The sequence below is a fragment of the Lacerta agilis genome, chromosome 7 (assembly GCF_009819535.1).
Source record: "Lacerta agilis isolate rLacAgi1 chromosome 7, rLacAgi1.pri, whole genome shotgun sequence".
NCBI classification, from domain to species: domain Eukaryota; kingdom Metazoa; phylum Chordata; class Lepidosauria; order Squamata; family Lacertidae; genus Lacerta; species Lacerta agilis.
This window is the reverse complement of record NC_046318.1, coordinates 50,099,792-50,116,152: the sequence shown is the minus strand read 5'-3', so window position 1 is coordinate 50,116,152 and position 16,361 is coordinate 50,099,792. Positions and strand designations below refer to the sequence as shown.

The 16,361-nt window shown below is 41.6% G+C and overlaps 1 protein-coding gene across 1 annotated transcript; it reads left to right on the top strand.

The window, feature by feature from the left end:
• The first annotated feature begins 5,228 nt into the window (after positions 1-5,228).
• LOC117049994 (transmembrane protein 68-like) lies at positions 5,229-16,053 on the top strand. The gene is made up of 7 exons (XM_033155235.1): positions 5,229-5,270; positions 10,894-10,996; positions 12,623-12,787; positions 13,177-13,367; positions 13,789-13,849; positions 14,476-14,615; positions 15,639-16,053. Exons 1-7 carry the CDS (start codon positions 5,229-5,231, stop codon positions 15,741-15,743), a joined length of 807 nt encoding a protein of 268 aa, XP_033011126.1. The 3' UTR covers positions 15,744-16,053.
• Positions 16,054-16,361: the final 308 nt, after the last annotated feature.

Sequence of the window (16,361 nt, the reverse complement as noted above, 5' to 3'; positions counted from 1 at the left end):
GCTGTAAGGGAAGACACTGTTTCCTTGGAGAAGGAAGCTGGACCACGCCCAGAGGCTGTGTGTGCCAACACTGGTTCGTCAAGAGAGGAATGAGGCTAGGGTTTGAGTCCCAACAAAGCCAAGTGTGAAACTTCCTGGTAGTCAGAAGGGTTATGACACCAAGACTAGTCAGAAGTGCAAGATGGTAAGGCCCAAGGCCAATCCAGTTGCAGGTAGTTCCAAGGATGGAACTGGTGATACAGAGATATACTGTGTGTATGACATCTATATTGTTGCTCTGGCAAAGAACGACACGATTCCTTTTATTGGCAATCTTACATAGTGGTTAATGATTAACCCTCAGACACAGTTTCACGAACCAAATAAGGAAAACCCTTACCCAAGGGTGGAACACCCACACCATATAAGGAAATGCTCCTGCCCTGGGTTCCTTTGGTGACACCCCCAAACTCCTCACATGACATCTCCATTGCGTACGTGCTCTTCCTCCATGCCTCTCTCGCATGCGCCCCTCCCGCTGCTAATCTTGTGACTATCCAGTGCTTTTCCAACCACTCCTTTGTTCTCCTGTCCTTGCTGACATGTGTTTCCCATCCTGACATTACCCATCAGCCTGGCTTGCCAGCGCTGTCATTCTAACCCTCCAGGTTTTAGCGTGGCTTGCCAGCGCTAACCCAGCCACAATGGTTGTTGCAGTTACACTGATGACTGCAGCACAGTTCATGAATCGGAGGAGGTTGTTGGAGATTTATTCCCCGTGCTGCTGTCATGGGATTATTGAGTATTACATGACTGTGTAGGTTTTGATTCCACAGAGTGGGAATTGACGGTGACAGGATGTTTGTATTACTGTGTTCCGTGAAGTGGGACTATTGTCCTTTGTTCTTTCTCTTTGCTGTCTGATGCTAGAGAGAGAGGGAGCCATGTTGCAGTGTTCCGTGTGTGTTTATATGTAAATAAAATAGATTAGCCAAACTGCTGAGTTGCTGAGGTCTGTTACGCAACTGCGCAAACTCTATGGATCTGTTAGCTTGCTGATGTTTCTTGGCATCAGTCGCTGTGATGTTCAGGCTGAAGAATGCTTTTGAAGCTCCCAAATGATAGCCCAGGAGGGAGGGAACATGCCAGTTAGGCATGTTTCTCTGCCAGGGTTCTACTCTTTAGTAGAACATCCTGACAGAAGGTACCTTTTATCATATGTGGTGGGAGTGTAAGAATATCCAAATCTTTTGGGAAATGATACACAATGAACTGAAAAAATGTTAAAAATGACTTTGATTAAAAAACCAGAAGCTTTTCTAATAGGAATTCTAGGACAATTACCAAAAGAAAAATGGACAGCAGCAAGAATTCTGATAGCATAGAACTGGAAAACTGGAGAAATACCATCAAAGGAACAATGGCAAGAGAAGTTGAAGAACTATGCAGAGTTGGCAAAGTTAACAGATAAACTTCGTGAAAAATACAATAGTGACTTTGAAAAAGAATGGGAATCTTTTACTTCATATTTGCAGAAACAAAAAAAAAGAGTCATTGGCAGGATTTACTGGTAAATAAACATTTGCAATTTTATCTATAAAAAACAAGAAACATAATAGTATGACAACATAGAAGTATATACAAACAGCAGAATGTAATATGAGATGTAATAAACCAGGGATGGAAGTTGAGGGAAGTCAGCAGGGAAGGGGGAAATTGAAATTTGAATGTAATGTAATGATTACAGATAGTATAAGAGAAAAAAAAAATCTAATAAAAATGATTTTTAGAAAACAAACAAACATACACATAATTTAATATCTTGCATTGGCTGTTTTCAATCCGGATTAAAATATGTTAGCCACATCCATAGCGTACAATTATGAACCAGGCATCAACAATGACAGGGGCCTGAAAAGGAAAAGAAAAGAAAGCATTTGTTGTTGTTTTTCTGAAGTATTTTTTTTTATTAAAGATTTCTTGATTTACAAAAGTGTGTGCAATGTCTCTCTCTCATATTTTTCCATGTATCATTTTTACAAATCAGTTTCATTTGTTGAGACATTGGGAAGAAAGGGGGGAAAGAGGTGGGTGGGGGGAGGATGGGGTGGGGTGGGGTAACAATGTTTCTATTTTACTTAATATATGTAGGGTTTGATGTCAGCGTTGTTTGTGCATATTCTCTTTAATTCTGGGGTGATTTCTAATACTTGCTGAGCTATTTTACATATTTCTCGTAGGGTTGTTGTCCAGAATAGTTGGATTTTGGGGCACTCCCACCACATGTGGAGGTATGTGCCTGTGGAGGTGCACCCTCCAGCATTTTGGTGAGGTTCCTGGGCATATTAGCACTAATTTTCTTGGCATTAGGTACCACCTGTAGGTGAGTTTCAGGGTGAGTTCTTTTCTTTTCATTGATATGGATTTTAAGGGGGGGGGGTTAGAACACATTCTGGTCCATTGGGTGGGACATATCCTATGTCATCCTCCCATTGTTTTTTGATTGCGCCTAGGAAGTTTGTGGGATTTTGGAGTAGTATTTTGTATATTGCGGATACCATCCCTCTGCCGTGTCCCTTTGTCGTCAGGAGGAGGTTTTTGAAAGTTGTCAGGGGTCTAGTTGCTGCTGATTTTACTGCTGGATTGTTTAAGAGGGCATGTAATTGGTGTTGTGCTAACCAGGGCATTTTGGTGTCTTCTAGTTTGTCCTGTATTTCTTGTGTTGACAAAGGTTTGTTATTTTTTTTATAGAAGTCTGTTAGGCGATATAATCCTTTGGTTTGCCAGGTTTTTATCTGGAGGTTTTGTGCTGCATGGTGGAATAATGGGTAGTAAGCCAGGGTAATTAGTGGGGATGGGGTTGGGGATAGTTTGCCTATTTCTGTTTTCCACCACTGGTCCCATTCCTGGATCATCCAGCTTTCATACACACAAATAAATATCAACAGTTCAAGGATTGGGAGGATTACATAATCCATGACCGGCTTCCCAGAGGGTAAACAATTTCCAAAGAGGAACTGAAAGGTAATTTCAGGTAGATCAGGCTCATCCTTTTGCACTTCGTTTGGATCGCAAGGGAGAGGGCCTATGCACACTTGCCTTGTTTGAATCCTTATGCAGCAGGCCAGTATATGACCTGAAGGGTGCTGCTTCCCAAATATACAGCAATCTATTACATCATGAAAGTAGGGGTGGGTGGGTGCTAGAGGCCTTCAAATTGTATGGGAATCTGATTCAGGCCACTCAATTGTAGATCACAAATTGGAGGGTACCCAGACCACGTTCAAAACCATCCTTGCTTGTTTACAGGAGGCCTTGCTCAAGGTCATCCCTCCCTTTCCCCTTTATGTTGGAAGGGTTGTGGAAAGCTTGGTTCATTTATTCAAGTTTGGTGGGAATGTCCTTACTTTAAAAACTTTTGGAATAGAGTTTTATCCATTATATCTGCAATTACAGGCCAACCCCTTTCTCCAAATCCTGCCTTAGCCCTACTATTTTTGGACATAGACTTAGGCTCCACCCTGTGCCACAGTGAACTAGTATGGCATCTTACTGACTCACAGCACAAAAGCAATAGCTCAGCAATGGAAGAAATTCCCCTGAACATATGGGAAAATAACATCTGGGATACAGTAATGTCTTAATGTCTCACCAGACAGGAGGGCAATTAAAGGCATAATGAATAGAGAAACCTTCCAAGAAACGTGGAGCTCTTTCTTTAACCGTGTTAATGACAAAAATCGAGACCTGATTATACCAGCTGCTCAATCTTCTCAGCAGAGACGTTTGAACACTGAATGTGTGAGCTTATGTCTAATGTCAATGGAAAGAACAAACAGTATTAGATGTACTGCTGGATAAGGGTTTAATGGTCATTGTTAATGTATTCGTATTTGTTTAAAAACCAACAAAATTTGTGTTTCTTTGTTTTTTAAATTACACAAATTGAGGCAGATGAAGAAATAATTGGTTGGGTCATATTCAACTTATCTTCTGTTGTACAATCAGGTTAACACAGGGTTAAGCCTGGCAAGGATGTGACATCCCTCTCTGGATATATACTGCAGATGTCTTGAAGCTATTGTGTTATTAGTTGCGTTTTTCTTTTTCTGCTTTCAGTTTCGTTTGTGTGAGCACCATGTTACAGGAGTGTGCTGCAGGTTAATCTGTAAATAGCTCATGAATAAAAGTAGATTGTAGATAAAAGACTACAGACTCCAGAAGCATCATTCTTAGGGACTAAGCTGCGCTGCTCTGCTCTGCGAAGAACTGCTCTGCTTTGAACTGTGAGACGAGTGCACAGGAGCAAGCGCGTGGACCCAGATCGTAAGCATCCGAAAGCAGTCCAGCCTGCTGCTGCTTATCTAAGCAATTAATTTTACAACATCTTCCCCTCCCTTTCCAAATATCCAGACTGAAATACACTATGGTTGAATGCCCAGCAAGGGAGATTGGAAGACGATGATACAAGGATAACATTGCTATAACGTCTCTTTTTCCTACATGTTTCATTTGAGGATTCTGGGATAGCTCATTTTCAGTGCGCAAAGCAAGAAGCACTGCCTGTTTACCTTGAGGTTGGGTCAACTGGAAAAGGTATATGCTGCAAACAGAGTAAGGATGGCTGAATCTGTCAGTTTTTGGTTTCTCTCAGTTTCTGCCCCCACATATTAAGTTCAGTTCTTCAGGTGTCCACATCTTGGAGAAGGAGGCAAAAGGTTCCCTGGACTGCTGTGAGCCATGCTGTAAGATTTTCCTCCATGCAGGCTGAATGTGTGAATAGGTGAATAAACCAAATTTATTAAAGTACAACAATTTCTGCCGTCTATTCTCCAAAGGGACACAGACCCTGTGTGCGTGCCTAGGAACCCATGGGCTCTTGCCAGTCCTTGGGAGAGAGAGGGGCAGGCACCCGACTTTTGTATCAATATTGTATTTTTCTTGACAGTGGATGGTGGATTGTTCCCTCACTTGTTCATTCTGTTCAAGGTAGAAGGGAGCTATAAGCAAAGGGAGACAACATACATGTCACAATTCCTACCTTTGATAAGAACAGGCATTGTGTGATTCACCATGCTACTATGCAATGCTTGCTGTTACCTCACACAGCATATTTAACTGCATATGTCAACTAAAACCTAGTTGTATCATTTCCAAAAAGCTTGTTTTCTTCCTAGGGATGCCACACCCACCAGAGTCTCTTTAAATATCACATAAAGGGATGCATCACATTAGGAGTGAAACAGCCTATGAAAAAACCACAAGAGACCTTCTGCTGGTCCCATGGAGAGGTAACTGATGTAAAGGGAATTTAGGCTTATTAGGAATGTAAGTAAAAAGTTTTTGTTTCATAGACTTGTAGAGTTGGAAGGAACCCCAAGGAATCTCAGTACATGGACCCCCCATCAAACTGGAAACTACACCAGACCCTGCTAAGCTTTGCAATGTGCTAGCAGTTGTGTTATTTTTCTGTCCATGAACAGGGGTCAGCAGTGTGTGTGTGTGTGTGTGTGAAAACCAGTTGTATGAAAACTTTAGCCTGTTTACAAACTGTCAACTTAAAACAAAGCTATGGTGTTCTTTTTTCAATCAGGGTTTATCTGAAATTGGTTTAGGGGTAAACTAACCAATATACAGTATTTCATAAGAAATAACACGACATTAGCCACATATAGATGGTGGCTAATGTCATGCGTAAACAGCTCTCCATATCAGCAGTAGGAGAGCACTGGATGCAGAGCAAACCCAGACTTAAATATATGCAATATAAAACACTTTGTTTTAGTCACAACTGGAATTTATCATTCTTCTAATACCAGTAGAATCATAGAAGGTAATTGGCCCCTGGATGGTTAAGTCCAGTCAAAGGTGGCTATGGGGTGTGGCACTCATCTTGCTTCAGGATGGGGGAGCCAGCGTTTGTCCATAGACAGCTTTCTAGATCATATGGCCAAGCATGACTAAACTGCTTCTGGTGCAATGGAATACAATTATTCTGGTGCAATGGAATACAATACCAATTGAAGGTTAATGGGCAGATAATGCATGATGCGGGATTAACTGGATGGGGAAAGTTAAGTAAGGGGACCACAGTGTCTGAAGTGTCCTTAGATCCAAATTTGAACCCAGAACAAGAGGGACAAATAAAAACAATCTTTGCAACCTTCTCCCAAATCTTTTCCTATATCCCTGGTAGAACCAATTTAACTGTCCACCGGATAAATACTAGTGAGGCTAAGCCGGTTTCTTCCCCACCTTATAGAGTAACTGGAGTGCAAGCAGATTTAATCTCCATTGAGGTTAGCACTCATGCTGCAGCCTTACATGATTGTCTAAAGAAAAGCCAGCCTGATAAAGTTATTTGGACAATACCATGTCAACAGGCGCATGATATGTTGAGGAATACGTTGATGGTGGAGCCTATTTTAAGAGCTCCCAATTTCTTTCGACCATTCACTCTAATGACTGATTCATCAAATGTGGGACTAGGAGCAGTGTTAAGTCAAGAAGGGGAAGGCGGTTTTCTGCAGCCTATATTATATCTTAGTAGAAAATTATTAGAAAGAGAACAACATCTTTCCACAATTGAGCGGGAGTGTTTAGCAATAGTGTGGTCGATTGGAAAACTAAAGCCTTACCTGTGGGGAAGAAAATTCACCCTGTGTACCGATCACTCTCCTTTGAGGTGGTTAAACCAAGTAAAAGGCACCAATAATAAATTAATTTGATGGAGTATGCATTTGCAAGATTACAACTTTGACATTAAACATGTAAAAGGGAAGGATAACGTCATAGCTGATGCATTATCAAGATGTTTTAAGGACTGAATGCTAGAATGAAAAAAAAGGAAGATAGCAAATGTTATACCAAATTAGAAATGTGTATAAGTACCAAATTAGTATGTTCTGCTGGAAATAATATACAGGAAAAGGTAAAGAATTTATTAAGTGATGTTAGAACATAAAAGTTGTGTACAAAGGGAAATACTGGGTTGTTGGTTTTGATTAAGCTGCAATACATTGCTTCGGCATTGTTTAAAATGTACAACTATGCCTATGCAATGACTTTGGGGGTGGGACGAATGTGGCGGAATAATGCCTGCTGATGATTCAGGTTCATCATGGGTTAACCTATCACTCCCATGTTAGGTAGGTGTTCCCTGGGAGGCGGAGCTAGTTGGCATTCTAAAAGGAGGGGGAACAACCATTGAAAGGCAGTTGGAGGTTTGGCAGTTGGGGGTGGAGGGTTAGAGAGAGAAAATGAGAGGTTAGGCTTTGGGGAATGCGAGGAAAGGTCATTACCATTGCTAAAGGGATGCAGGAAATATTATAACAAAGCTGAATTACATGAGAAGAAGATTTGTACCAGTAATAACCCGAGACATGTTTTCTAGTTACCTAATAAAGTTAAATGTGCTTAAACGTTCGTTGACTCTGGCAGTGTATCAGTACCTTAAGAGGTGTGACTAAGAGGAGAGAACAAAGCTTTCCTGTGGAAGAGGAAACTGTTTGCTTATTCTCCTGTCATACAGAGGGCTGGACAGTGAAGCCAAGTGTGCCACTTATTTGCCTAAAGGGAAGGCAAACTGCAGTAGTTGGGAACCCTGGTAGGGAGATCCCATAGGTGGCAAGAGGTTTTCAAACGTAGAGCCCTGAGGTACCCCAGAGACAACTCCCGTATGAACTCTGAAGGATTCATCCTAGTTGTCAGTGAAACCTAGGGAGTGTCTCTGTTGAGGAAGTATTGAGGGAGGGGAAAAACAGGATCCCTCACCCCCCCCCCCAATTTAGAATCATAGAGTTGGAAGAGACCACAAGGGCCATCCAGTCCAACCCCCTGCCAAGCAGGAAACACCATCAAAGAGTCATATGCAGTTCCAATACAGTATGGAAACACTGTTTATCTCCTGCCACAGTGGTAACTATTTATCTACTTGCACTGGTATGCTTTGGAACTGCTAGGTTGGCAGAAGCTGGGATGGAGCAACAGGAGCTCACCCTGTTGCGCGGATTCGAACTGCTGACCTTCTGATCAGCAAACCCAAGAGGCTCAGTGGTTTAGACCACAGCACCACCCATGTATCTTAGAATCATAGAGTTGGAAGGAACCCTGAGGATCATCTGGTACAACCCTCTGCAATGCAGCTGTTCCTTATGGTGATCAAACCTGTATCCTTGGCGTTATCAGCTCCATAACCAACTGAGCTATCCAGCTGAGGAGGGTCTTCCCTGCTACTGGCAAGGATGGGTGGGTGGAAAGGATCTAGTCATGTAGGAGCTGCCTAAATCTCAGTAAGCGTTGCTTATACAAAGCCCAGCAATGAAACTTAGTTTTAAGTTTCATGTTTTTCTCCAGCACCGCAGCATCTTTGGCATTTTTAGGGTTCTAGTCACACACAAGTACAGTCATACCTTGGAAGTCAAACGGAATCCGTTCCAGAAGTCCGTTCAACTTCCAAAATGTTCGGAAATCAAAGTGCGGCTTCTGATTGGCTGCAGGAAGGTCCTGCAGCCAATCGGAAGCCGCGGAAGCCCCACTGGATGTTCGGTTTCCAAAAATAGTTTGCAAACCAGAACAGTCACTTCTGGGTTTGTGGCATTCAGGAGCCAAAACGTTCAAGACCTAAGTTGTTGGAAAACCAAGGTATGACTGTACTCCAAGATTTCCAGGTAGTACAGGATAAAATTGTTCTAAAAGTACCAGTTCTTTTCAATGATTAGAAGTGCTTACTTCAGCAGCCCTAAGCCAATGCTCCATGTTTTGAGTCAGTGTATTCACAGCAACAAGAAATGAAATTTGCACCCACATTCTGAAAAGCTTGATGGTAGGTCTCCATTGACACAGCAAATTGTTGCAAATTGTCATCACTATATTTGAACCTTAATTGGGCATTCCATTTGAACAGCAAGGTGCTAGTGTATGGTTACCAGATTTTTTTCAAGGAATCTGGGGACACTTTTTAAAAAATTTCATGCTTTATTTTAGGAAATACCATGGAGAGTGAGTGCAGTCTCTATGGAGATTTAACTGGCGGCGGTGGTGTCTCGTTACCAGAGGCGCCACAGGCTCTTCTGCTGCAGGGGGCCCTGCGCAAGTTCAGGACGAGCATTGATCGAGGAAGCAAGCCAGAAGGAAGCTCTCTAGCTCGCGCCTTGATTTAAATAGCCCTCCCCCCCAGCCAGTGGATTGGCTGGCTGGAACTTTGACATGGCCAGGACCTCTGGTGCTGTTCGCTGCCATGGCACCCGCCTGTTGCCTCGCCAGAAGTCCCCAGGCATAAATCCGGGGACATTAATTAAAATCCGGGGACATTCTGGGGACAGATTTTGTCTGGGAACAGATTGATGGATCCAGGGACTGTCCCTGGGAGCTGGGGATGTCTGGTAACCCTGTGCTAGTGTGAAGGGAGCTGCTTTACTAATGTGCAGGGTTTCCAACACAGAAATGGAAATCCTGTTCAATCCTGATAAATTCAGTGGTGCTCACTTCTGAGTAGACAGGGTTTGTTTTTGCAGCCGTAGATGCATTTCTGATGGGGCACTAGACCCTTTATTAACTTTATCTCTAAGGTGTCACAACACTCATTTTTATTTTCGCTGCCAAAGTCTAACATCTGTGATCACACATAGAAGGCAATTGGTTTAAAATCTTATAATGATGACAAAAAGAGGACAATACATATGTATAATGCCTCCATAGAAAATAGCAGGACAGAGAGCAATGTACCGGTGAGAAATGGAACAGCAGTTGAATGAAACTAGCTTGCTTTGTGACTAGTGTTCTTTCCCAAGAAAATTAGGTGCCAAAACCCACCATGAAGTTGTCACAGTAAGTCACCGGGCAACTCAGGGCAACCCTGAACAGATGCCGGTTCTCCATGGTTCTTCCCTCAATTTCTAAGATTCAGGCAGATGACTAGAGCAGCTCAGAAGGGCCTTGCATGTAGTGGTCATACTGTATGACCACTACACTTGCACAATGCACATGAGTGCAATGGTAGAGGCTTCACTAGAATGCTTAAAGCCCACCGCCAGTACACGTGAAAAGGATATACGAATTGGCCCCTTCACATAGCTTGACAAATTGTGGCTAGGAACGGCTAGGAGTGGAGTCATAGATCTGAAAAAGGGGTAGACTTGCATACACTGGCCAGCTTCTGTTTTGACTTGAAATGTTCGTTTGGGGCTTCTCAGAAGTACATAAAGACAAGAAGCAGGTGGAAGGAACTACATTCTGACTGAAACATGATGAATCATACATTACCACTACAGTGGTACCTCCAGTTGCGGATGGGATCTGTTCCGGAGCTCCGGTCGGATCCTGAGGTTTCTGCAACCGGAGATGCCTGTTCTGTGCATGTGCGCGGCGCGATAGAGCACTTCTGTGCCATGCACGCGTGGCGAAACCCAGAAATATACTTTTGGGTTTGCCACGTGCATATCACAAAGGATACGTAACAAGAGGGGCATGTAAGTAGAGGTACCACTGTATTGTACACCCCCACAATGAATGCTGAAAAAACAATATGTCTACTTGGCAAGTTATAATGGGAAAACTAGAAAAATAGTAAATAGCATGAGATTTCATGAATGCCTCTGGGGTGGCAATTCAAACTGATGTACTGCATTTTCTGTTTTCCAGGTAAATGGTGGGGGGAAAAACCATAACAACTGTGGAAAATTCCACTTGATTTCTTTCTTTCATTGGCATACACTTGATGCTTCAGATCAGGAAACAATGAGCTGGTTTACTCAAATGCTGGAAAACTGGATTAGTTTTCCTTATTTAGAAGACTACCTGACCTCGGTGGTTCGCCCTCTGTGGTTTTTTGTGCTTCCGATGTTGTTATATTCAGTAGTATTGGTTTTCTTTTTTCTTTCCTCTTGTACCTCACTTCTGTTATATATTTACAAGAAGAAGAATAACCACCAAGAAAATAATTTTTATAGCAAATTTTGGGACAATCCAAGGCAAGTTATGGCTCAAGTTGTAGATCTATATGGAAAGATATGGCACGGTGAGTAAAAGTTTCTTTCATACCAATAATTCCATCTTATGAGCCACTGTACTTTCATAGTACTGAGCATTAGAATTTCAGGCTTCAAGCACTGGAACAATAGTTGCCACAATGCATTAGGAGTGCAGCTCTGAACCCACCTTGGGGTCACAACAGCTACAAGTTTGTTTTGGCTTCATAAGGATCAAAACAAAGGCATCGATTTTTATTTATGTAATAAGCAATCATAAAGAAAAGCAAAACATTTTATGAGGTATGAAATTAAGACATATCACAGAAGAAAGGGTCAGTTGGTGGCTGCATAAACACCATACGTTTAATCGCATTTAAAGCATGCCTCCTCTCCAAAAGAAACTTGGGAGAATGTTGCTTACACCCAGTGCTTTTTTTCTGTTGGTACGCATCATCGGTACGTTGTACTGTCACCTCTTTTTCCCCTGCCACCATCTTGCTGCCACTTGCCCATCCCCCACTCACTCCCCCTGCACCTTTGCCGCTTCCTCCTCCGAAATCCCTGCTGCTTCCTGTGGCTGCAGTCGTGCCAGAGCAGAGGCACTTTGGCCATTGTGAGGGTCATGCCAAAGCACCTCCAGGAGGCTTCAGTGATGGAGGAGGAGGAAGAAGCAAAGGTGTGTGTGGGGGGGGAGTGAGGGAGGTGGGGCGGGGCGGATAAGTGATGGTAAGGGAGGTGGGCCATGGTGTATACCAGCACATATTTTTCTAATAATAATAATAATAATAATAATAATAATAATACTCACTGATAACACCTCACAGAGCTACATTTAGCACAGCCCTTTAAAAATAGTTTTCCAAATGGTTGCGGCCATGTGATGATCTCTGGATGCTAGGTTGGTGACTGACATCTACATCTGCCTGGCCCCTCCAAGCTTCCTTAAGCAGGTAAGCAAAAGAGTTTATTTCTTGCATTTATAGCCCACCATTTTCTCCAAGAAGTACGTGCTTCACCCCCCCCCTCCTTCACCCCTTCCTACAATGACCCAGTGGTTAAGAGGCACTGACTGGTCACCCAGTGACCTCCATGTCTGAGTGGGGATTTGAACCCTGGCTTCCTTCAGTTGGTAAATAAATATGAGGAAAGCAAAATGTCACTTAAAGAAGCCTGAATTTGTTTCATTCTCCATTCTATATCTATATTTACCTCTTAGAGATTGGGGAGAAATGTTCTCCATGGAACTGGAGATCTTTCCCCCAAAGAAATACTGGCCTTCAAATAAAAGAAGTCTCTAAAACATTTAGTATAATAACCTGTTAAACCATCTCAAAGTCACAAACCCATATAAAATCTTAAAAAGCAAAACATAGGTATAGCTGTCTCAAAGGCTGGGCAAAAAATGCTTCCGCCTATGCCCAAACGTAAGCAAGGAAAGAACATTTCAGGAGAGGAGGTGTCCCCCTTCTTTAATTCTGCGACCACCACAGAGTAAGCTCTGCTTCCTGTGGATGACAACATAGCACTCAGAATGCTGGCGCATATAGCAGAGCTTTTGACCTGACCTTCAGTTTTTTTCTGAACCACACTGTTTTCCTCCACTAAAAGATGGCGATATCGTATTTAGTTTCATCAAAGCAATATTTATTTGTTAAACTTTGTATTATTTTCAGGTTTTGAAGTTATGGACATGGAACATCTCCCTAAAGGTCCAGGGATTATTATTACTTACCACCCAGCTTTTCCTATCGACTATGTATTATTTCTGGCTAAACTTTATAAAAAGACAGGGATACTTAACCATTCGCTAATTGATCACATGTTGTATTGGACGCCAGGTAAATGATTTAAATTCAAATCATGCCTTTTTAGATAAAAATGTGTAAAATATGACGTAAAACAAAGTGATGAAATATAAAACAGTGCATCAGGGAAGTAGGTAAAAAGCAACAGAAAAATAAAATGCCATCAATAGGTGAAATTGCACTCAGACTCACTCTATTGCTTGCCTGAAAAAGCCTACTCCAAGAACATGTGAGCAAAAGAGGAACTAGCACAGAGGTCACCTTTCATGAAATTGTGGTTGAAGAGGATTTGCAGAGAGCTGTACTTGTGACTCATAATAGTGCAGTATCATTTGAATAACGACATTTGTATAGTATCCACACTATTTCCTAAAAAAGAGTTATATAAAATGCATTTTTCTGTTTGGGGTTTATTTTTTTAGGGATGAAGATGCTTTTGGATGTGTGCTTGGCGAGAGATTTCACGAATGCTGAATGTTTGGAAATTCTGAAGAAAGGCCATTTACTGAGCATTTTACCTGGTGGAGCTAGAGAAGGAAACTTTAGTAATGACTACAGCTTAATGTGGGGTAACCGCACAGGTTTTGCTCGGCTAGCTTTGGAGGCGAAAGTTGTGAGTGACCTTTGGGCAATTTGCATTGACCTCAAGATTATCCTGGAAATGACGTATGACGTAATATGTTAAAGTCCTTGATCTAGCATCCTAAATAGCCAAGAATGGCAAATATCCAGTTTTGGTGTCAAATGATTATCTGGAGAGCCACAAATCAATGGCATTTAGAAAGAAAAACAGCTTTCCCCCCCCCTTTTTTCTCTTCAATCCCTGAAAATCTGGGGGATAGCTTGTGAAGTTTCTTCATCTGAGATATTTGAATGGAAGCCAATTGCATAATTATGAGTTCCCTGTCATTATAATACCAGATGTGAAGCATTCTTCCTAGCCTTTAACAAAAATAAAGGCAGGACGGTTGGGGGTAAGTAGTTATCCTGTTCTCGCCTTTCTTTTCATTTTTATTCCATCTTTTATCTTTTAGCCCATCATTCCTATATTTACCCAAAACACGTGTGAAGTATACAGGACCATTGGAAAGACAAGTGAGCTAAATATCCTATGTTCCTTGGTTGACCAAGAGCTCTGATATCAGGCAATAAACACTTTAGTATTTTTTTTAAAAAAGAATATCTATTTATTACCTACTAGTAAAGTTTATTCCATGCACGCTTATCTGCAAAAACTGTGCTGCCTGCCTCAGAACTGAGTGAACATGTCCTTGTTTAGCTTCCCATTAAATTTAAAACAAAGCTACAATAGATAAATGTGGTAGCAACCTTAACATGGAGGGGAACTGAGCAGGAAACAAACCATATTCTGCAGTCTATTGCACAACCTATGACTGACTGCAAAGAATGAGAAGAGCTGACTGAATATCTTGCATCTCTTTCCCCAAGCACTTATTTAACTCTTCCACGCTGTGATGGATGGATTGTAACTGCTAAACACTCAGAATGCCAACTAATTTGAAATTCTTTCCTGCTAAAAATATAAACCTTTTTAAAGACAATTATGAGAAAGTGTGGAAGGAGATAAAGAGAGATTTAGAAATATGGAATAGATTGAAATTGCCATTATTAGGCAGAATTTCTGTGATAAAAATGAATGTATTGCCAAAAATGTTATTTTTGTTTCAGTCGTTGCCAATCTTCTTCCATTTCATACACAGGGCTGACAAAATGGCTGTATGAGAAAACGCGATGTATATTTCTTCCCACTTATGGAGGGTTCCCAGTGAAATTGAGGACATATGTTGGAGAACCTATCCCATATGATCCAAATATAACTGTCACAGAGCTGGCTGAAAAAGTAAGTGAACTCTACACTTGGAAGTAAAGAAGCAGGATTCCCCCCCCCCCTTTTGGTTTCTCTCTCTTTCAGTTCTAAATTGTATTCTGCATACTCACCTCCTCATTCTATAAGGAATTATTCTATGCATTATTTTCCTCACTCAGTTTTCCCTCTTCTTAACTTGTTCAGACTAATTAAATGGGAGAAACTATGCATTTTGTCTAGTGCAGCACAAAAAGAGATCATCTGCTCATGCAATGGAACTTTTTCTCCCCCACTATGGGCCCCAGAGGGTCCCTCTAAGTCACCCCAGTGCCAATTTTTTAGGGTGGTGAGAGGGCTGAAGAGGAAGACAATTCATTGTACACATGGATATGTGTTGCATGAGCAGAACTGCACTGTTGGATACAGCTCTCTTTCATAGCCATGGTTCCAATCCAGTGAGGTACCAACCCTGAATCTCCAACACATTTTTCGTTACAGTTATTGCTTGTGCATCATCAATCTCCTAAATGGGATGCTGTTTCACAGAAGACAATTTTAAACTCAGGTGCCATCTCTATGATACACTCCGGTATTATTATAATGTGACAATAACTCATTCTCACAGAGTGCTGTTGGTTAGTGCTGTCGAAAAGAAGCTCAACAATTTTGGGGCCTTCCTAAATGAGAAAACCAGGGTAAACATGAATACAATGGGCTGGATTCACAGAGAGATGAGCGGTTTTACTGTAGAATTTGCTGGCCCTGGCTCCTCTTGCTCAACCCTTCATGCCTAAAAAGCCACTCTTGAGTGTTGATACACAAGGCCTCTCATGCAACACAGCTCTGAATACAAATGGCTGGATTTACATTTGCAGCATTGCCCCTCAAAATAAATTCAGTTGCTTACATTTACATTTTCGCTGGAAAGAAGGAGATTCTGGATGCCACTGATTCGGATGCCTTTAGCTTTTTCCTCACTGATATGAATAACTGTGAATATCTATTTTGCAATATATTGCTACAACGTAATGTAGCCCTTTGTTTTTCTTTCAACAGGGAAAGACTGCACTTGAAAATCTTCGGGATAGACACCAAAAAAGGCCAGGAAATATATTAAGAGCTCTTTTAGAACGATTTGATAAGCATGACAAAGCCAACTAGTCCATATAAAACAAACCATGTGTTTGTAATAGGAAAAATTAATAATTATGTAATTAAAGCTAAGTTAACATGTACAGAATTGTGCTGGATTATGTATTTATCTGGAAGGGTCACTAGCTCAGTAGCTTAGCACCTGCTGTGTGTGCGGAAGGTCCTAGGTTTGGAAGAGGCCCTATCCTACAAGACTCCCAGAATGCCCCTTTTGGGGGAACTTACACTAGTAGAGCCAGAATCACAAAGTATAACAGGAAGGCGAGTGTTTAATTGAAACATTAAATAATGTTACATCTGAAAATGTAATAGCTATAAATCAGCTGTATTAAAACAGTGACACTTCTTTTATGTTTATAAAAGGCTGCTCCAAGAACTGAGCCCTATAAAGCAAGTCTTCAAAAACAAATAGCAAGAAAAGTAGAGAAAATAAAAATATAGCCAGGCTTGCTGAAAACAGTGACTGATCTAACAAAAAGAGCCAACTGAGCTTTGAATCTGAGTCTGGGCAATCCACGTGCAGTTAAACAGCTAAAGAAAACTGTCCCAGACTTGCATCTTAAACCTGAGGATGACTGAAATTGGGATCAGAATCTGAGATGGAGTGAGCAGGGGGCAGACATGGCT